A 23,319-nucleotide genomic window follows, 5' to 3' on the forward strand; every position below is an offset into this window, starting at 1 on the left:
TACATCATTGTATTTGAATACATGTAGATTGTTGTACATGAAAAAAAATAAAGCATCCCCTAAAAATAAGTCCTAATGCATTTTTGGAGCAAAAATTAATATAAGACCCTGTTTTATTTTCAAGGAAACATGGTACCTATGCAGAGAAGTGGCTAAACTGACTTGATGCTTAGAGAAATGTACTGTACAGATAGCTTCAGCCTCCCCAGCAATTTGATCCCAAGAATGCAGAATATGCTTTTTGCAATACATCAAAGGTGGGCATGAGACTTTAGGTGCCACATGATGGGAGGCAGCACGGTCTGCATTCTAGTTGTTCCTCCTGAGCTCTTGGCCATTCCCCTGTCCTGCAAGATACAGCCACGGGCCCTGTAAACTAGCCTGTGGCCTTAGGCATGATGGAAATATTATCCCATTGTCTCTACCGTTATTTGGGTGCCTGAAAGCTACAGCAGGGTTCCCCTTCAAATAAGTCAGTGTCAGGAACCGCTTTACACCTTCCTACTCAACATGCAACAGTCTAAGTGTTCTCTGGTGAGATCAGACATTCAGCAGTTAAAAATTATATACAGACTTGTCTCCAGCCAAATATTGGTATAAAAAGACTGATGTTAAACTAAGGCCTTTCATGGAATGGAGGAGGGTATCTTTTGCTTCAGGCAGCAAAATACGTTGTGCTAACCCTGAGGATTCTTACTCCTTTTGAAAAGCCACACTGCAGGGTGACAGGTGGAGTGGGTAATGGGATCCACCAAGCTCTACTCTGGCTTTTCCAGGCCTGGGAAGGTATTTTCCATTTAATGTCTCTGTCTACTATAGGAGCCACTTCAGAAGAAACAAAGATAACAACTCCAGAGCAGAATATTTGCTTGGTGAGATGCATTCTTCCCGAGAAGAACTATGCTTGGATTTACCATCCTCCTCTGACCTAAAAATCTTTATACTGTACCTGGATTCAGTTGTGTGTCTTGTGATCATTAAGACCACAGGTATATACTCAAGCATACATCCTCCCCAAAGCTCATGTTTCAAGCTGCATACTAGTTTAGCCAGATGATGATTGTTGTTTTTGTTATCTCATTATGTTCAATTCCCCACTGTGCCTCCTTGAGAGAGGTGGGACTCCATGATCCATAGGGTCCTTTCCAGCTCTGCAGTTCAAAAAACTGCTGGATAGCTCAGTGACTGGCCGGCCAGAAGTCATGCCCCCTCCCCGTTAGTCTGATTGGGTGAGTGGGATCTGAACTCAAGTCTGCCACACTGGTTTGGGAAAGCAATGCCTAGATAGGGGTTCTGACCCCCCCACCTCAAAAAAGAGTAACTTTCCCGAGTTCTGGGTTTAGGGAGACCAACTTTCATTTAATTAAAATATGACCTGGGAGCAGGGGCGAAAAAAATCTGCTGAATGATCCGCATGCTTGTACCTTACAGGCTCCTCCTGCCTTAGTCATATCTTCGGTTCGGTGGAAACTTGATTGTCCCACCCGCGGAGAAAGCGAGCTGACTCATCCACAGGGGATGTGGCGCCAGACCATGCGAAGAACAAGAATTCCCTCCGAAAGGAAACACCCGTGTTTTGATCTCGCTACGACCCCGCTTCGCCCCTGCTCCCCCCCTCTGTAGCTGACCTCTCCTCCACACCTGCGGCAGAACTTCACAAGTCTGATGTGTGTGTGGGGGGGGAAATAACCATTTTGATTACGTAATCCTGAGATTTAAGAAAACAGTGGAACATTAAGAAGCCTAAGTAAAACCGATCGTTCAGTCTTCTTTTTGCTGGGAATTTTATTACTATAGTACAACCCGCGGGGAGGGCATTTAAAAATGGCATGCCTCCCACGCAGTCTTACAAATGGTTTCTTCCCACGGCCAATCGTGCTTCTAAGAAGTTGATGCCACCTGCCGGGGCCGCTGAGATTGCAACTGTCGAGAAAGCGTTTCGGGCGTTTTAATATTTAGTTTCCCGCCATCTCGACCTCTTCCCGGCCTAGCTACGTCTTGTTTGTTTTCCGGAATAGCATATTTCTTTCGAGCGTTCAAACAAGCACAGAAACGCAGCGATGCTAAGGCGGAGACATCTGCCTAGTTGATGTCTACCCTGCTTGCCTATAAATTAGCAAGGAAAAAAGACGGCTGTCCTCATGATTTACTGTATGCATTTCACCCCAGATGACAAATCAATAATAAAGGCTAGAAAAAAGGAAACCAAGGTTGAATAAATGGAGAGTAGGGAATCACACTCTATATTTACATATTATTGCCTTGCTATCCAAGTGGCTGCACTGAAATGCTGGGGGGAAACCCCTAAAAGTGATGGTTTGGTTCAATACTGGCCATCGCACATGACAGAAACTGCATTAAGAGTTATCCTACCCACACTTAAAAAAAGTAGCTCCTGATAGAGACCCTGAAAAGTGCAGGTAGGCATGGATAAAAGGCTGGGCTGGTTCAAGATTGCCTGTATGTCATCTGGTCATCAGAAAATTGAGTGAACCAGAAGGTTTCCAAAGTGCCCCAAAACATGAGATGAAGCATCATCCTATCCCACCCTGATTTGGGTTTTTCACAGGATCATGATAATGTGCATCATCATTAGGAAATGTCTGTAGATCTAGCTGTAATTAAAAGCATGGGAGCAGGAGCTGGCAAAAAGAAGCTGGCAAGCCTATTTGCAGCCTGTACATATGCTGCATTTAAAGTGAAGTGCTGTTATCCTTGTCACACATGACATAAACCACAACTGCCTTGCTCACTTCTCTCTTAGAAGGCAAAGAACCTGCATCAGGCCTGCCTTTTTCCTATTTGTTTCCTTAATTTCCCATGGAAAATGGGAAATGAAAGTATTTCAAAACACAGCCACAGGACTCCTAACCATGAGAGCATGCAACTTTGTTAAGCAGGCCTGGTGCTTGCTCTCTTTTTGCATTGTCCCTAGATTTGTGGGCATGTGAGGGAATCTTTGGAATTTTCTGCATGAAAACTTTTTAGGTGGTTTTGAAAGGAGTATTTCATTTGGCCTTATTACTTTAACTACATTTATCACAAAAAGCCATGGTGCAGAATTTGGGAAAAATCAGCTTTTTGTCTTACAACTTTCAGAATCCTCCAGTCAGCCTGGCTACTGGTTTCTAGAGTTCTAGAAGTTGTAGGCTAAAAAATAACTTTTCTGAACAACAACAACAATTCTGCCTCTTTTACCATGTCATACAACAACAATAATTCTGCCTCTTTTACCATGCCATGCCATGCTATGCTAACCAACCGAAATTTGCAATGTGTATCCATAGTTCGTGACTGCCTATTATCAGCCATGGGTTGTTGTATTGTCCAAACCAACAAAAAGAACAGGAGGCAATCAAATCAGAAATGGTTTGCTTGCTGTACAACTAATTTTTTAAAGCAACAAACCATGGTTAATGCAAGCCATGGTTTATCATAATGTGTGAAGGTTACCCATTATCTCCTAGTGTTTCAAAAATTTTCAGGCTGCATTCTCTGCCTTGTGGTGCTGCAAAAAGGGGGGAATTAGAAGAATCAGAACCCCAAAGACTTAGAAAAATTACATTTCCTGCACATGTAATGTATGAATCATATATCATTTCTGGAAAATCGAAGAAAGTAAGAACAACCAGCGTCAAGGAAGAGTGCAGATGGCACAGTTAACTGGAGTTACATTTCAGCCTCAATACTTGCCCTGGCCTGAAAATAATAAATTGCTTCTGAACATGTGAAGAGTAACATCCTTTGGTTAGTTAAGAACCTTGGGATTTGAAAGATTAACAAATCTATGCCAAGAACCTTTCAAACTGTTGGGAAATCGAGTTGGGAGAAGTTATGCTAACAGTGGGCCAGAGCTTGGGAAAGTTTACTGTTTTGAACTGCGTCTGTTAGCACTGAGGTTGCCACGGACTCTTCAAGCTAGGGGATTCTAGGAGATGAAGTCCAAACATGTAATTTTTATAAGTTCCACTGTTGTCCCAAACACATACATGACTACAAATAAGCATTTCTCTGCACAGTTACAACTGCTAGAAGGTGGTTTTTAAGCAATCATAACTCCCAATCTCTTTCACCCATACATACTTTACCTGTGTGGGACTGGTTTCCTGCATGCCTTGTTTCACCTTATCCTCCATGGGCTTGTGGAAATGGTCCAAGGTACTTTTCAGCAATGGCTGAGGGGGACCCCATGAGGCTGCTTTGTACAATCCTGCGTTCTCAATGCTAGCCTGGCCAGGAGGTGCCAGCCTTGCTAAGTCATCCAGAGACACTGTAGGCCTCATCTGTTCTGTAGAACGCCCCCCACCCACCAGAGAACAGTTGGAGCCTGCATCATAGGGAGGCTTGAGGGAACCGTGGGAGGCACTGAGGGTGGAAAACATGGCTCTGGTCGCTCCAGAAATGGAGGACAACCTCTTCCCACTGGCATCTGAACAAACCGCCGCTCCCACTCCCAAGGAGATAGGATGCTGATGCTTCTGGGAGGAATCTACCTCTTGTCCTTGAGCGGCATTCACAAAACGGTATTCGTACTCTGGTGGCTGTTCCCCACTGACCCGGGTGGGTGCCTCAAAGCTGGCATTCTGCAAGAGGGTTGTGGAAGGCAGTTTGTCAGGAGAGGGTATAGTCTGAGTCAGAGGGCCCAGCTCTCTGACATACTTTGCTGGGATGTAGAAAGGTCGGTCTTCTTTGCTTTTCCTCACATGCCACCAGTGATCATTCGTTTTCCTCAGAAGTATGTATCTCTCATTCGGTTTGATGGATATAAGCTGCCCATCCTTGGAGGTGTAGTCAAAGGCATACTCCACCAAGACATGTGTCTCTTCCTGTTCCTTTCTGTCTGATGAAGCCATCCCAGTGTCCAAAAATAGATTTCTTGCTGGAAACAATTTATTCTCTCTGAAAGAGAGGGGAGAAAAAAAAATTCTGTAGCAAGGATGGACTAGATACTTTGTGGGGGTGTGGGAGCAAAGGGCATATACCTTTTTTCAACTTGTTTATTGTTTAGTAAAAACAAAATAACTGGTTCTGTAGCAAGGAGAATTCTGCAGCCCAGGTTAGAAGCAAAAGTAGGAGACATTCACTGCAGCCTTTGGAAGATTTTTTTAAAGACGTCATCTATTATGCAACTCATTGCAAAGGCCCCAGAGGGAATCCACTACCACAACACTTGTGAGAAATGATCAGTAACACATTGCTGTACTCTTGAGAGGTTTTTTTGTTTTTAATTGCCCATTACGTTTTTTTACAAAGGGAACAAAACTGAAGACTGATAAAAGGATACCACAATTCCATTAGAATGAAACTAAAATTATCCTGAAAAGTAATGCAAAAACATTAGTTATCATGCGTGTTGAAAGTAAAACCTTTCCTGCATGTCACGCAGCTTTTGAAAGGTAATGTTATTATGTCCTCTTTACCAGAAATAGTAATGAATCACAGGTAAAAAATCTTTACTTTGAAGGTTGTAATATATATTTATACAATAGAATTATAAATATACTTGTATAATTATTCTGCTTCTGCTACACCAGAATCTACAAAGAGTTCCTTTTTCTAATTCCACTTTGCTTAACTTTGTTCCTAACTGGCTCCTTCCAACAGCAAATCAAGTGAAACGTGCCTAAATTTAAAAAGTCTAATTTTCAGCTTTGAAAGCGTACCAACCGTTATAGGATAAATCCATTTCTGGTGAATACTGAGAAGAGTGAGGCTGGCTTCAGCCAGATATTTTGTACTTCATCGCGTAGAACATACAAACAGCCTTCTGCTGGTCTGGTTTAGAGATTAATATGAGGTCAGTTGTTGAAGTATAAGTGCCTTCCGTTAAGTTTGGATTGGTGTATTTGCTACTAACTATAGAAATTGAAGCCAGTGTTAGAACCTAACTGGCTTTCCCCTTGTATGTATTACAAGAAGAATAAGAGGCCTGCTAGAACAGATCAAAGGGCTGTCTAGTCCAGCATCCTGTTCCCTACAATGCTCAAGGGGATACCTTAGAAAGCCCACCATGAGGACATGGGCACAATATCCCATTGAGTAGTATGCACTGAGGCATACTGGATTTGATACAGTAGATAATACAGTAGATAATATCTACAGTACCCATCACCTTGACTGGTGGTCATTGATAGGGTTCCCCCCCTCATGATCACTCTTTAAAGGTGTGAAAATTAATGGCCAATAGTACTCTTGTGAAAGTGACTGTAGTGGTGTAGTTATTGACTGTGTGACAAATGACTTCCTGAATCTCCCTTCATGAGTGATCTGGGTTGTAGTGTTATGAGAGAGAAACTTCTCTGTTTCCACTTTCCATCATAACCTGTAAATTTTGCATCTGCATTTTCTCTCTCCCATTACTTGCTTTTGTTCAAACATTTTGTTCAACTTCCAGCACAGTAGCCTTCAGCCTCACTGATCATTTTGTTTGTTGTTTTCTGCCCCTTCTCCAGCTCTACAATATCCATTTTGAACTTACAGATGTGACCGCACCATACATTTGCATAGCTATTAGTTCCCAAACTGGGGGTTGTGCCTGCCTGAAGAAATTATAAAAACATTCCAGGGCAGGTACAAGAGTGAAATGCCTCATAACGAACAAAAAAAAATGCTTTTGTCAGTTTAAACAGATATATTTCTTTTCCAATTTAATACCGGGGCATTAATTTAAAATGATTTTTGCTAGGTTGTTGTCTTCATTCTAAAATTAAATTATAACTTTATTTTTTTAAAATGCTTAAAATCGGTATATATTATAGTAATTAAGTGTTGGGAGGCACTAGAGTTTCTTAAAAACTAAAAAAGGAGAAGATGTTAAAAATTTTGGGAATCACTGAAATAAATAATTAGCATAGTGGCAGATCAAAGGATACCAACACTTTTTAATTGTTCAAACCCTACATACAAGGCATAGGCTGCATCAAGCCAGGAAAGAAGGAGACCATTTGCTCAGATGCAAAGCTCGAAAAAGTTTGTTTAAATCACAGGATACTGCACCCAGAATAGCTGCTAGAACCCTATCTGGGGAGGATTTTGGGAACACTTATTTCCAAAAACATAACTTTTCTAGCTTCACATGGGGAAAGGGGAATCCTGCAGAATGTTAGTGACTGGAACAATGGTGACTGGCCAGTCTAGCGCTAGTGTCTGATTAAGGCTATTGAGTTACACTATTGGACCTTGGTCCTCTTAGCTCAGCAGTTTCTGCTTTGAATGTCAATTTGTCTCACACTCTGCCTGAAATCCATTTGTTGGTGATGTTTGGGAAATTTTGAGTTGTAGCCTGAGTGCATGCTCATTACTGAACTGTTTCCTTTCCACAGGCTCAGTACCTCCGGCTTCTGTTTTTGTTGGCTTAACTTCCTTTCTTGTCAAGTATGTCTTTTGTACCTAAACAAACAAACAAACAAACAAACAAACAAACAAACAAACAAACAAACAAACAAACAAACAAACAAACAAACAAACAAACAAACAAACAAACAAACAAACAAACAAACAAACAAACAAACAAACAAACAAACAAACAAACAAACAAACAATGTAATCTAGATAGAACAGCCAAAGTCTGGGTTAAATTGTAACATTTATTTCTTCTGTGCTGTCAAGTCAGCTCCAATTTAGGAGAACCTTATGAAAGGTTGAGACCCAAAATGTGGTATTACTGTATTAGCTTCTTGCAATTTCAAGTTCATGGCTTCCTTTATTGAGTCAATCTATCTTATATCTGGCATTCCTTTTTTTTTAAAGCTGCCTTGTGCTTTTCCTGGCATTATTGTCTTTTCCATCAAGATACCTTGATGGAAGGTACAAAAGAGGTATATTCAAAATCTTCCAGGACATTTCTTCAGATGTAAATATTTTTAAAACCAGAGAACTGAGGAAGAAGCAGAAAGGCTCTTAGGTTCAAAAAAAAATTAACTAGATGCTAAACCACTATTCTTTAAAGCAGATAGTTAAAGCAAAATGCAGACTGTAGATCCAGTGTAAAATATGTTGCAGAATTTTGAATTTCTGGTAAAATTCCCTTTTGTTATTCAGTAGAAGTACAGAGATCCAGAGAGGAGAACAGCTACAAGTTCCCCAGAGACTATTCCTTTCTAATGAATTGGCACTTAAAGTCTCAATAACACACACTGAGATATTGGCAGGAGAAAAATGAAAATGTTTTTTTACTTGCAGTTGCTTTAAATTACAGATTTGTATGTGCTGCTTTTTTTACTACACATATACTTAGCAACCAACTGAACAGATCAACAGTATGCAACAATTGCCACCAACAGACACTCAAACTATAGACAGCATGTGAGGCTGAAAACAAAATGCCAAGAAAATAAAGGTGTCATAGCCTGTTTCCCTAGAGGAGATGTAACCTAGTTAAAACTTTTGAATTGGTTTCTTCTGCCTTGAGGTAGATTTTTACCTAAACGTACTGAGTGATTAGCTAGCATAATGATTGTTGACTGTGAGATTCTAGGAATTGTAGTTCAAAAAGTGAACTTTTTCAGGCTGTGGGCTCTGGATGGTCCCTCCGGGTCTTCTCCAGATTGTAACTCTCTGATTCCTCTGCTGGGAGGTTAAGGCTTCTTAGGATCTGATAAAAGAATGTTAAAGATCCATTGTCAGTTGTGTAATATGCCTCCATGGCAGCTAAGAAGGCCCAAGAAAGTACTGGTAATCTGGAAGAGGTTATTTCATTATAAGATCAGCTGGACAGCTCAGTGAGTTGGGTACCTGGCTACAAGAATTTGGGAGTTCAATTCCTCGCTGTGCCTCCTTGGAAAAGGGCAAACCTGTGTGGCTTTAGGCAAACTGCCGGGTCCCAAAGGCTTCTGCATAACATATACAGTACCTAGAAAATCATGGAAAGGGTGTAATAAGCAAGAACTGACCCAATGCCACATATTTATTTACTTATAACTATTTTCTACCTACAGAAAAAAAGAGAAGGGAATGGGACTTAGGTAAAGGTAAAGGTTCCCCTTGACAATTTTTGTCCAGTCGTGTTCGACTCTAGGGGGCGGTGCTCATCCCCGTTTCCAAGCCATAGAGCCAGTGTTTTGTCCAAAGACAATTTTCCGTGGTCACATGGCCAGTGCGACTTAGACACGGAACGCCGTTACCTTCCCACCGAGGTGGTCCCTATTTATCTACTTGCATTTGCATGCTTTCGAACCACTAGGTTGGCGGGAGCTGGGACAAGCGACGGGCGCTCACTCCGTCACGTGGATTTGATCTTACGACTGCTTGGTCTTCTGATCCTGCAGCACAGGCTTCTGCGGTTTAGCCCGCAGCACCACCACATCCCTTACGTGTGTACAAAAGGACAAGCAGATCCCAGGGAAGACTGGTAGAGGCATACAGATTAGCTCTTTTGTTTGGCCAGTTGAAAGGACATGAATCCATGTGCAAGCTTTTAATATCTTGAAATCTCTCCATCAGGCAAGATGTTACAAAGCCGGTATGTGGAGGAGGAGGCTGATATGGTGTTATGATATCTGTACAGGTGGTGGAGGCTGCTATGACTTCATGGTGTCTGTATGATGTCTCAAGGTAGAATAAGAGAGGAGAGCAGGCAGACATCCAAATGAGGCTTAAGCAGGTGATATGAACATGCAGGTTTTAGGATTCTCTTGGATGCAGTTCCTTGCAGCACCGGGAGCAAGGCAGAACAGTTTTGTCCTTTAAAGTGGAAAATATACAGTACATTCTCTTTCGCCAAAGAAACAAAAGCCTGGTAATGCTTGCACTCCTGGAGTTCTAAGTGCCTGAGGAACTGGGATGCAAGGACATAAACTTATTTAATTAAAGTTACCTAGTTCTTTTTTTCAGTTCCATTTTAAGGCATGCCTGTTTTGACTACTGTCCTTTTGTATTTGGTGTTTCCCCTTTATGGATTGCTGCCTTGTCGTGGTGAAGGGGATTGAGTAACTCAGAGAAGCTATGGGCTATGCCGTGCAGAGACACCCAAGAAGGACAGGTCATAGTGGAGAGTTCTGACTAAACACAATTCCACTGGAGCAGGAACTGGCAAGCCACTCCAGTATCTTTGCCAAGAAAACCCAATGGACAGAAACAAAAGGCTAAAAGGTTTGACACTGGAAGATGAACCCCTCAGGTCGGAAGGCATCCAACATGCTACTGAGGAAGAGTGGAGGACAAGTACAAATAGCTCCAGAGCTAATGAAGTGGTTGGGCCAAAGCCGAAAGGATGCTCAGCTGGGATATGCCTGGAAGTGAAAGGAAAGTCAGATGCTGCAAAGAAAAATACTGCATAGGAACCTGGAATGTAAGCTCTATGAACCTTGGGAAGCTGATGGTGGTCAAACAGGACATGGCAGAATAAACATTGACATCCTGGCATCAGTGAACTAAAATGAACGGGAATGGGCGAATAAAATTCAGATGATTATCATATCTACTATTTGGGGCAAGAATCCCATAGAAGAAATGGAGTAGCCCTCACAGTCAACAAAAGAGTGGGAAAAGCTCTACTGGGATACAATCTTAAAAATGATAGGATGATTTCAATAGGAATCCAAAGCAGACCTTTCAACATCACAGTAATCCAAGTTTATGCACCAACCACCAATCCTGAAGAGGCTGAAATTGACCAATTCTATGAAGACTTACAACACCTTCTGGAACTGACAACAAAGGATTGGAATGCTAAAGTAGGGAGTCAGGAGATAAAAGGAACAATAGGTAAGTTTGGCCTTGGAGTTCAAAACGAAGCAGGCCAAAGGCTAATAGAGTTTGTCAAGAGAACAAGCTGGTCATCACAAACACTTTTCCAACAACACACAAGGCGACTTTACACATGGACATCACCCGATGGGCAATACTGTACCAAAATCAGATTGATTATGTTCTCTGCAGCCAAAGATGGAGAAGCTCTATACAGTCAGCAAAACCAAGACCTGGAGCTGATTGTGGCTCTGATCATCAGCTTCTTATAGCAAAACTCAAGCTTAAACTGAAGAAAGTAGGAAAAACCACTGGGCTAGTCAAGTATAATCTAAACCAAATCCCTTATGAATACACAGTGGAAGTGAAAAACAGATTTAAGGAAATAGATTTGGTGAACAGAGTGCCTGAAGAACTATGGATGGCGGCTTGTAACATTGTACAGGAGGCAGGAACAAAAACCATCCCAAAGAAAAGGAAATGTAAGAAAGCAAAGTGGCTGTCCAATGAGGCCTTACAAATAGCAGAGAGGAGAAGGGAAACAAAATGTAAGGGAGATCGGGAAAGTTACGGAAAACTGAATGCAGAGATCCAAAGAATAGCAAGGAGAGACAAGAGGTCCTTCATAAATGAACACTGCAAAGATATAGAGGAAAATAATAGAAAGGAAAAAACCAGAGATCTGTTCATAAAAATTGGAGATATTAAAGGAATATTTTGTGCATGATGAGGGACAAAAATGACAGGGACCTAACAGAAGCAAAAGACATCAAGAATACATAGAGGAATTATACCAGAAAGATCTGGATGTCCCGTACAACCCAGATAGTGTGGTTGCTGACCTTGAGCCAGACATCCTGGAGAGCAAAGTCAAGTGGGTCTTAGAAAGCATGGCTAACAACAAGGCCAGTGGAGGTGATGGCATTCTAATTGAACTATTTAAAATTTTAAAAGATGACACTGCTAAGGTGCTACCCTCAATATGCCAGCAAGTTTGGAAAACTCAGCAGTGGCCAGAGGATTGGAAAAGATCAGGCTACATCACAATCCCAAAGAATGGCAGTGCCAAAGAATGCTCCAGCTACCATACAATTGCACTAATTTCACATGCTAGCAAGGTTACGCTCAAAATCCTACAAGGTAGGCTTCAGCAGTATGTGGACCGAGAACCCCCAGAAGTACAAGCTGGATTCCGAAGGGGCAGAGTAACTAGAGACCAAATTGCTTGCATGCACTGGATTATGGAGAAAGCCAGAGAGTTCCAGAAAAACGTCTACTTCTGCTTCATTGACTGCACAAAAGCTCTTGACTGTGTGGACCACAGGAAACTATGGCAAGTCCTTAAAGACATGGGAGTGCCTGACCACCTTACCTACCTCCTGAGAAATCTATATGTGGGAGGGGAAGCAACAATTAGAATTGGATATGGAACAATTGATTGGTTCAAAATTGGGAAAGGAGTACGACAAGGCTGTATATTGTCTCCCTGCTTATTTAACACATGCAGAATACATCATGTGAAAGGCTGGATTGGATGATACCCAAGCCGGAATTAAGATTGCTGGAAGAAATATCAACAATCTCAGATATGCAGATGATACCACTCTGATGGCAGAAAGTGAGGAGGAATTAAAGAACCTCTTAATGAGGGTGCAAGAGGAGAGTGCAAAAAATGGTCTGAAGCTCAACATTAAAAAAAACTAAGATCATGGCCACTGGTCCCATCACCTCCTGGCAAACAGAAAGGGAAGATATGGAGGCAGTGACAGATTTTACCTTCTTGGGCTCCATGATCACTGCAGATGGTGACAGCAGCCACAAAATTAAAAGACGCCTGCTTCTTGCGAGGAAAGTGATGACAAAACTAGACAGCATCTTAAAAAGCAGAGATGTCACCTTGCCGACAAAGGCCCGCATAGTTTAAGCTATGGTTTCTCCAGTAGCGATGTATGGAAGTGAGAGCTGGACCATAAAGAAGGCTGACCGCCAAAGGATTGATGCTTTTGAATTGTGGTGCTGGAGCAGACTATTGAGAGTCCCCTGGACTACAAGGAGAACAAACCTATCAATTCTTAAGGAAATCAACACTAAGTGCTCACTGGAAGGACAGATCCTGAAGCTGAGGCTTCAATACTTTTACCATCTCATGAGAAGACTCCCTGGAAACAACCCTGATGTTGGGAAAGTGTGAAAGCAAGAGGAGTTGGGGACGACAGAGGGCAAGATGGTTGGACAGTGTCACCGAAACAACCAACATGAATTTGACCGAACTCCGGGAGGCAGTGGAAGACAGGAAGGCCTGCCGTGCTCTGGTCCATGGGGTCATGAAGAGTCGGTTATATGACTTAACAACTAAAGAAGAACAACAATTTGGAGTTTGCTTCTGCCCTCCCTTCCTGCCCACAAAGACTGCAGCTTCTTGCTATGAACTTCCTTTGAATTTGAGTTGCATTGTCTTTGGCTGTCCTTCTTCCCTGAGAACTGCCTTAAGAGAGACCCTTCTCCAATTCTGGTACTTCAGTCATGATCAAATGTCCAGAATTAGTGGATGCATTAGCCTTATTGGTCCTCACAGACCAGGGTTGATTTCTCTCTGTGTCAGCCTGTAGACTTTCCTCAAACATAGAACATCTCAGGCAGCTTAGCCAAAGCCTCCTTCTCTGTGTCTCCTGCAGAGAATTGTCATGTCTCCTTATTTATAGTGGACAGTTCTCTGATTGAAGGCATTTGCTGCATCAGGGATCAGAAATACAGTATTTGGTCTGCAGACCAGATGCAGCCCGATTCCTCATGAGTCCTTTAAGGTTCTTCTGCTTCTTAACTATCCTATTTCCATCAGTGATTGGAAATAAGAGGAAAAAAAGTTATTTCAACCCCAGGAAGCTCTTCCATGGACCTAAGCTGTATTTGCAGCTGAAGGAGCTACTGCACTGTGACTTACTACTGAGTAGATGCTGTGCACAATAGAATAGTATTGCTCCCCACCCATTGTTGGAATGCTGGGATGTTTACTTCTCCATATACATGTACTGAATAGTTACTTAAACTGTTGTCTAAGAAAATTTCAGAAAATAGCCACTATGCTATAGGTGTGCCCCTGTACTCACTTCTGAGTATTCACTACCTAGGAAACCAGAATTTATTTGATGTCACACAATTATTACTTTTCTAGATATGGTAAAACACAAACTCCACAATCTTCCAACCAGAATTAAAAAATAGATTACAACTCTTATAATTCTGACTGGGGGATTGTGAAGACTGTATCTCAGCATGTGAAAAAAGCATAAAGTCCTATCCAACCCAGCCAAATGTTTTCATGCCAATGTCTCTGGAAGGTCAGAAGCAGAACATCAAATTAATGCTTAGCCCCCCTTTTTTTACATTGGGGGGTTCCAAAGGGAACTGATAGCAAACGAACCAGAACATTACAACCAGAGGAACCATCGTGGTTTTCAAAAGAGAAGATGCAGCATGTGCTTCCTACTTTTTTAAAAATATTTTTAAAATTTTAACATGTTTTAGAATTTATAATATTTGAATTGAGCGCTTGTATGTTCCATCTTTTCAAGCTATAGTAGACATTGTCCTGTAGGGTGGCCTAAAATATTCTAAACAGAATTAAAATAAACGGGCTACAAGGAAGGATTAAGGGAGGGAATGTAAGTTGTTCTCAGTGTCAGAAGTAGCATGGAACACAGAGGCAAAAGGAAGCAGAAGCACAGAAGTGAGAAAATAACTACACATGGCTCTGTCTCCTTTCACCAGTTTGCATGCTGGCCACATGTCCCATTGGCTGCATGTTCGGCCACATGAGAGTACTCTATGCACATACAGACAGATGCACTCATAGCTTCTCCATGTGAGAGAGGAATTCTGGGCCACTCCTGTAGAGTTTGATGTACATAAATCTGTCTTGCCATAGAGCTGTTTCACCATACTGTCAAATGTATAGACCGCATATCTGAATTGGACTCTGGGATCTCTGCCATGACTCTGAGCCCCCCCTCAGAGGTTCTTCCAACATGTGAAAAGGACTCCAGCAACCCTACACAATAAGGCAGCCTCATGTGTGAAAACAGTTGCCTGTTTATGTTGAGCATATAAGAGCTAGGTGATGCTGATTTCTCCTCTTGCTGCTGGGTTTTGGGGACTGTTGTGACACAGTTACTACTATCTGCCTACAAAGCTGCTGAACCAGCCACAGGGTAGCAGCTGGTTTCATTTTGTGAGTCTCCTCCCAGCAATTGTTAGCAGAGGCAGCAAAACAGAGAGAGCTGGTAAGCGGAATGTAGACTGACTAATGGAAGAGTCTTAGGAAAGACATACACAGCCTAGTTTTTAGAGATTGCAGCATGGCGCAGATGGGAGCAAGGTCTTGCCCAGCATCACAACAGCCTGCACAGAAAACAGTGCTGTGTGTTCCAGCAAAATGTATCACATCAAACCTAAACTCTTCCCCCCCCCCGCACTACTCTTTTCTTGCTTGAACTTACCATCTTTTACAGATTCCATTAGACATGATTAACTATGAAGAAGCCATTGTATAAGGGTTTAAACATTATATTTCAGCAGAATAGATGTGCGTTATGGTGTTTAAAAATTCTACTGCTGCCTCCACTATATTACACAGCAGGAATTTTAAATTACGCTAGATAAGAAGCCAACTTCACAGTTAGAAGTAGAGCTTCCTCAATATGTAAAAGATCTGTATTTATTGTATAATGAGATTTCTGCAGCTCTATAAGTTCAACTGGCTTCATTTGCAAAATTGACTGTAAAGATGTAATAGCTTTTAAACAATATATCTCTGAAGGAATAACATATTATCACCTTCTAATTGTGAAGCAGGCAATTTCTATAGTTGGATTAGTGTAGGGCAGGAATGAGCAACTTTGGGTGTGACCAGAAGAGCATTTGTCCCACTGTTTGTTTTCCTGCAGGGATGAGCTGGTTCAGTCCTTTTTCCAGTGATCACAGAACATAATTGCTGGAGCAAACCAGCCCATCTGCAGAACATCCTTACCAGCATCTTTCTGGGTCCCTGTCAGGGGCTTCTACTTTGTTGGTGTGGGTAGGATTATTCCATGTTGGTTCATTTTTAGCACATGCAATTGCTGGAAATGAACCAAAGCGTGCTTGTGGATTAAATCTGCCTTCCTTTTTCATATTTCCCATATGGTGAAGTGGCTTAAGAAGTCAGCCATTTCACGATATTGGGAAATTAGACACTTCCACTGCTCCAGGGACATAAAAGTCTTTAAAAAAATGTATTGGGGCAGCACTGGTACAATACACCACTTACAAAAAGTGGTGCTGATGCGCTGCAACACTTACAAATTTTATAGATATTTAAACTTTTCTTCTGGAAGCAGAAGGAGACAGAAGAGGGAAAGGAAGGGGGGGTTTATTTTTGTTGTTTTCGACAGGCAGGTGGATCACACAGGATTGCGCCAAGTGGCATAATGGATCTCTACCTGACATTACAAAAACTCTATTTAGCCTGCTCCAAATGAACCTGTGTAGACAAGTCCTTTGACAGATCTGTTAGCCAATGGCCATCCCCTTGCACTTGCTGTAAACCATATACCCACAGATGCTGCCCTGCCATTGAAATCTGGTGGCAAATTTGCATTGACAAATTTTAATTGCACAACAAGAAAAGCCATGAAAGCAATGACAATATGCTTCTTTTTGGAAGAGTTCCTCAGTTTACTGCCCCATTGTAGTGGTACATGAAAACTCTTCTAAAACAAGCAGGTAAGAACAGTTTTAATGGTTCTTAGTGGGCTGCCACAGTATAATTTCTCACTGAATTTTGGTGCTGTGGAAGAACTCCCTAGGACTGTGTAGCTTCCCCACAATTACACAGGCTGGCTCTTTTCCTAGAAGGCACAGTGGAAAATCAAACCCCCAACATCTGGCTCCACAGACAGATACCTAAGCCACCGAGCTATCCAGCCAGCTAGATAGCTCTAAATAGCACTATATATATACAAACCCAGCACAAAACCCTATCCATCTTCAGCCAAATGTTTCTGACACTGAGCAAAGAGATATCTCTGGAGGAGTGGAATGTTGGTCTTTGCCCATATTTGTTATAAAAATCCAGATACTGGGCTCACACAACTACAGATCACCTCCAATGCTTTTTGCTGCAGAGTTTTGATTAAAGAAGACTTTAGTAAAAGTCTAGGGCTGGGTGGGTACCATGTGACTCTTCAGGTGTTGTTGGACTTCAACTTCCATCAGGCCTAGCCCACATAACCAACAGTGAGAGACCACTGGGATTTGTAGTCCAAAAACATCTGGAGGGTCAGATTCTCAGACATGGTGATCTGTCTTTAAATTTTAGCTGCTTACAATGAAGTTTTCTTCCAGTTTGGAAAAGCAAAACTATTGTACATAAAATATACCCAGCAAATATTTGACTTTTTAAAAACCCTAGATGCTTCATTCTGTCCCAGCTAATATAATGTGCTGGAGTTGTCTTTTTCTGAGAAAAAATTATCAAGGGAAGGAGATGGTAATGGTACTATTGTAACTGTAATTGAACACAATTGACTTGTTGGAAAGGACAGATGCAACTAAATTAACTGTGACAACTGTGATTATGTCATGACATATAGAGAGCTATTGCCAGGCATTCTGTACAAGAAAAGGCAGTACTTGGGGAGAACTGACTTTTCTGCAGAGCACTGTTGGTTTCAGCAAGCAGAGAAGTGAAACTAAGCTGAGGATGAAAGTACTTAGATTTTATAACTGTTTTAAAGAGAAAGACTGAGAGAGAGAGAGTGAGTCAGAAATAAATTATGTGAGCGTTAACAAGAAGAGAAATTAGCTTGACTAAAATACTGTCTTTTATCTCTCTCTTCTTATCTGGACCACTGGGCCAACTGGCCTACCTTTCCATTTATACAGCCCGAGATTATATAGATAACATCCTTGGGAGAGGCAAGATCTATCATCAGTGTGCTTGGTCCTTGCTCTTCCCAGCTTATGAAAATGATTAGTAGGAAACTGGCCATCTGCTTATCTGCTTGATAAGGGTAGAGGTGAGTGCCTGTTTACAAGAGGATGGGATTCTGTCAAGCCTGAAACGGGCTGATATAACTCAGTGGGTTGGAGCACCTGGCAGCTGCAGGGCCAGGAGTCGAAATCCCCACTGTGCCTCCCAACAGAGGGATCAAGCAAGATCACTTGGACTCCGTGTTCTTCATGGAATGATGTGCCCTGTCACTTGTGTGGTCTTGGGCAAGCTATGTACAAGCAGAAGGAGGACCTGATGAACCACTTCTGAATTACTGTATTTCTAACTGCTGTGATTCCTAAAGATGTCTGAGCTGCTCATGGTGACATAAGTCTTAGTTACTTCCCATGAAGATGATTTTAGTGCATACCTCAGGGGGCTGTATGATGAAAAGTGATGGGAGACTTCACCTGGTACTGAATGATAACAGCCAGATGACTCATCAAACCTAGTTACAGGGAGTATGTGACTCCCTTGGCACCACAGTTTCACTCGCTACCACTTTTCTTCAGGGACCAATTCCAAGTGCTGGCTACGACCTACAAAGCCCTACACAGGTTGCAGACACACAGTTTGAATGACTACCTGCTCTCAGAGGAAACTTCCTGGGTTTTAAAGATCCCTAGGAAAGGCCTATTGTTTATGTTCCACCACTACCGGAAGCCCATTTCATACAAGAAGAGGGCCTTTTTGGTGGCTACTTCTGTGTTCCACACCCAACCTCAGAGGCCAGACATGTTCCACCTAGCAGACGTTTTTACGCAGATAGGCTTTGAATATCTGTCTGCTGAAATTGATGGGTGCCATTTCTCCTGTTTTTATTCATGCATACTGTATTGATTTGATTCTATATTTTATTATTGTGAGTTTCTAAACTGTATTTTTAGTGTAAATAATAATAATAATGACATGCCAGCAAGTCACTTCTGACTTATGATGACTCTTTTCAGGATCTTCTAGGTAGAAAATACGTAGAAGTGGTTTACCGTTCCCTTCTTCTGGGGCCACCCTGGGACTGTACAGCTGGTGGGTTCTACTTGCAGACGGCACAGCGCAGTGGGGAATCTAACTCCGAGTCTCTGGCTCCACAGCTAAATACCGAAATCACTGAACTATCCCACCAGCAGGTACTTAGTGGAAAGGCAGCATATAAATTAAACAGTTAAGACAATTCAAGCATGTATGGTTAAAAGAGTTGCCAGGTCAGGAACATTCTGTACTCTAAGATTTGGAACCCAAACCTAAGACCAGAGGGCAGATCCTCATGGTGTCGTGGAGGCAGGGCAGACAAGAGTTGAGTGGCACAGGAAATTCTTTCTGGGCCAATAGACTGTGGAAACAGGCAGGACAGGAACCCAGGCAGTTGGTCCCAGAATAATATGTGACTGCTGAGACTTGTGGAAGTCTCACCATCAATTGATGGAGAGTTATTTTTCAGGCCCTGTATCACTGCTACTTGGACTTGTGCACTAAGAAGGTTAATGAGCTGTAAGGCTGGTGCTCCACTCTCTGCCTTGCACCAAATGGCACAATGGACCCAAGTGCATATATCCACATGCTGCCTCTTGAGTCCCCTTTCCTCCTTCCTAGATTTTGGGTAAACTGGCACTTTGTAAACACATCAACATATAGACACTTTCCCACTTAAGCTCTAGTGCCAGCTGGGAATGGATGTTGATAGGTGTCCCAATTTCAAAGTCACCTCACACACAAAAATCAAACATTGTCTTCATTCGGGATTGCTCATACGAAGATAAGATACCAGTCCTGGAGACCCAGAGAAGCACAGCAGTTGCCTGAGCTTTCAGCTGGCACCCTAAGGCCTGGCAATCCTAGCAACAGGGATGAGATGCACTGACTGTCATCAGAGATGGTATATGGAAACTGCTGTCCTCGACTTCTGCATGCTCAGATAATCCACCTAGTATTTCCTCCAGTGTTTTGAGGAGAACACACCACACTGTTACCTAAGGCTGATAAAGTTCTCTGCACATGTTCAGAGGTACTCCTCTTTCTTTGTTTCAGATCTGGGTCTTGGCCCTGAAAACACACTCTGAGGCCAGGTTCTAGTGGAAACACCCTCATTGAGAGAAGTAGCCTCCTCCCAAAGAATCAGTGCTGAAAGGGATCAAAGGTCACTGTCCTTCTGTCCTAATATAAAAGGTAGGTGGTACATCAATGCAGTACCTCCCCACTGCTCAGTTAATGCAGCCCAGGTGTGAACATGCCTTAGACAGAGACCCAGAACCTGCAAAACACTAGCGGCAGAGTAACTGGTTGCACTTAACTTAAGCTAGTAAGCCACACTATATGTTTAATGGAAATCTAAGTAGCATCCAGGACTAAATGCACTTGGAGTGCCTTTATGTTGAGCTTTGATCCTGAGTAACATTTTCCCCATCATGATGGAAAATATAACTTATGGAACTGATTGTCACCAATTATTGCCCTTCCCACTAGATATCTTTTGAAGAGTGATTAGTCAAACAAATGGAAAGAAAATGCATCAGTCCCCTCGACCCAGAATGACTGGAAAAGGAAGTCCCATATTACAAGCAAATTAAGTGGACCAGATTTTGAGAAGAAAGTCGAGCTGAAGGCCTTTATCTTCTTCCTTGCCTTGATCTGCACTTGATATTATTTCAGAGGGTACCTCAATGTTATTTTGCACTTCCAGAGAGCAGATAGTATGGATGTCCTTTATTATGTTTTAATTTAACAACATTACTCCCAGTGCAGGGATAAGGAGGACAATCTCAGTGAATCTCCTATTATGCAAGCTAATAGCTAGCTGGGATCTGACTTCTGCCTCTCTCTTTCCTCTGAGTAAGCCCAAGACAGACCCCCACATCCCAGGGATTGTATCAGCCAAGGTTTGCTGATGAAGGGCAGGGACCTGTCACCTCTGTCCACTCTGGCTTGTAAACTGAATTAGTTAGAAGGCATTTTGAGAGTTCTTTATGACAGCTGAGCTCAGGAGGAACCCCTGGAAGCAACCTTTTCCTCTGAACTAGGGGTGGGCTGGCCAGATTCCATTTCTCTAACCCTCAACAAGTGATGCCTGCCCAGGCAAGCCCTCCTGCCCCACAAGGAACAGGTTGCTCGCAGGAGCCTGACTGACAAAAATGCAACTCACGCCCTGTACTTCCACCATCTCTTGAAGCAACTGTGGTGAAATGAAAAGACACCCAGGCTACCCGTGGAAAATACCCAGCCAATCTCCTTGCACCTCACCCCCATCGATTTCCTTGGGTTTACCTGTCAGCTCACATCTTCTTGATTCTCCTTTTTGATTCTGGCCACTGTTTGGTTGTCTCTTGGTCTCACGTCTTCAACCACATCCTGGCTCTTCCTTGTTGTTGATTGTATCAAGAGCTGTTCGGACCTGCCTGAGCCCGTGTGTCTGGTCTCAACCTGCCTCTAGTCCTCCTCTGCTCTGAGCTGCGTCAAGAACAACAGGGAAACGGTAGAAATCTCGCAAAATGGAGATTTCTGTTGCCTTCCTCGTATGAAGGGGATGTGCACATGAAAAAAAATAGCAGCAGGAACAAAGCCTGGGGCAGGAAGCTCATCCCAATGATATCCACCATTACCAAATGGTTTCTTCACTTGCAAGGTCACCTGGAGAAGCCGGAACAGCTCATCTTCATTCGGGCAGCTGTATCTGTCCCGACAGCATATGGCAAAAGTTCTCTGAATACAGCCCGAGAAACAAAAGTCAGAGAGATACTGCGGGGGGGGGGGGGGGAGAACCACAGACAGTTCACCACACCCTGCTTGTTCCAGGCTGCTTCTTGTTGCATGCAGGTCATATATCCAGCAGTTCTGCACAGGTGGTTACATGCACACCAGTCACAATTCTGTTGTTGTCATCCCCCAGATGTTTGGGGTTCACCGCTCTTCCAAGCCCTCTGCTGTGCCCCTGCTTCTCCAAGCCTCTTGAACCCATGTGGAGTCCCACTCACAAGTCCAGCAGGAAAGCAGGCTGAATGTTGTGGGTGTTCCCATCAGCCTGAACTGGATGGAGGAAGGAAGCTTACTTACTCAAAGGAAGTCTCCCCAAGGCCAGGAAGGGTGGGGGGGGGGAAGGGCACTAGTCTATGGGTTGTGACTCAGAGAGTGTCTTTCTGTTTTCATGTATGCGACTTCAACCAGCCTCAGAATTTCACCTTCCTCATCCCGCCCTCTATGAGTCAGAGGATCACTTAATAAAAGTGATTGCATTCAGCTCCTCTGATCCCAGAAGGATCATGGGTGTGTGCCTTTATCCAGAAATACAGGAAAGCAACTGGATGGGGCATATGTCTTTTATCACAAAGAACAGCCTACCTGCACGTTTTGAAAACAAGAGCGTGTGCGAAGCTAATATTTTCAGAAAGTGTCAGATACAGTCCCATTTGAGGAGCCAATTCTGAAGAGAAGAACTGCCCTCTAGCATCCATTTCCTCAGCTAGCACAGAATAAAAATAGCTGATACTGTAGATCAGTATTAAAACAAAAACAAAACATTTTACATTTCCAAAAAAAAAACCCACTGCACTACCTTTGTAATCTGTGTATTTAGCATATTTTAAAATTGTTTCTGTGTTCAGTGGATGGTTGTGGGGAAGTACAAATAAAAACAGCAGAAAAAGAATAAAATTCATAAACTTCAAAGAAGTTAAACAAGAGTCTGGAAAAACTACAATACAAGAATTCCTAGTAAAATCAGAGGTGTGTTAACTATTCAAAGCCAGGCAAAAACACCCTTTTCACCAGATGTTTAAAGTACAATAAGGGGGCCTGTGGAAATCCATGAAAAAAGCTGGAACAAAAGGAAGTGTGAGGGCGAAGGGCATTAGACAGGAAAGGACTGCAGCTTCCTCCTCTGACATCCAAAATACGTCCATTGTATTTATATAAATACTGTAGGCATTTTTCCAATGTGTTTAAAATCACTGGCTTACTCTGCAAGACTGTTGTTACTATAATAATGTATAGGAAACACTTTGCAAGCTTATAGAAATGTAGTACAGAAATGTAACCTCCTTATCTGAATGACATTTGAGGAGGGGGGGAAAGGGAATCCTAGCTGACAGTGGGAAGGTGATGGTTACCTTTTCTATTTTTTAGGCAGAAATGTTTCCGGGCAAGCATAAGCCATTCACATATGCAGGCTGATATTGCAAATGAGTAACACAAACTGAATCCTTAAAATGAGGATGCAACATCACTAATGAAGACCTCTTGGGAAAACAACCTTGTGCATTGGGGTGTTTAGGAAAATAGCCAAAGATGTTGAAATTTTGACTGGTTTACAGCATTGGTTTTTAGATTATCTGGTTGTGTTGGATTAACCAAACTGCTTTATCACAGACTGACTTTGTCTGGTTCAACGTAAGGTTTCATGTACCCCAGGATCTTTGGGGGGCCACAAAGGTCACCCAAAAATGCAAAATGTAGAAGAGATTAGTAATTCATTTCCAGTTTTGAAAAACAGATATTTTGGGGGTACTAAATGGTGCAGAAGGGGCCTTGGAATCTGTTTGAAATGTGATTTGCGACTCCTGATGGCTTCCAGAATCGGCAGTTTATCTGTTTGGCCAGAAAAAGAGGGGACCAGC

The 23,319-nt window shown here is 42.5% G+C and overlaps 1 protein-coding gene across 3 annotated transcripts in view; it reads right to left on the reverse strand.

Annotated features, from left to right (window-relative positions):
* ARHGAP27 (Rho GTPase activating protein 27) overlaps positions 1 to 21,758 on the reverse strand; it is a 69,775-nt gene extending 48,017 nt beyond the window's left edge. Inside the window, exons 1-3 of one of the 3 annotated variants that reach the window (XM_073004102.2) lie at positions 20,975 to 21,722; positions 7,332 to 7,389; positions 4,089 to 4,899 (exon numbers count right to left, since the gene is read on the reverse strand). In XM_073004102.2, coding sequence (XP_072860203.2) covers positions 4,089 to 4,853 — 765 coding nt within the window. In that variant the 5' untranslated portion in view covers positions 4,854 to 4,899; positions 7,332 to 7,389; positions 20,975 to 21,722. Of the gene's footprint in view, positions 1 to 1,424; positions 1,670 to 4,088; positions 4,900 to 7,331; positions 7,390 to 20,974 lie in introns of those variants that run through there. The other 2 variants (XM_073004101.2, XM_073004104.2) reach the window with 2 other exon arrangements.
* Positions 21,759 to 23,319: the final 1,561 nt, after the last annotated feature.

This window comes from Pogona vitticeps, chromosome 6 (genome assembly GCF_051106095.1).
Source record: "Pogona vitticeps strain Pit_001003342236 chromosome 6, PviZW2.1, whole genome shotgun sequence".
In the NCBI taxonomy this organism is placed as follows: domain Eukaryota; kingdom Metazoa; phylum Chordata; class Lepidosauria; order Squamata; family Agamidae; genus Pogona; species Pogona vitticeps.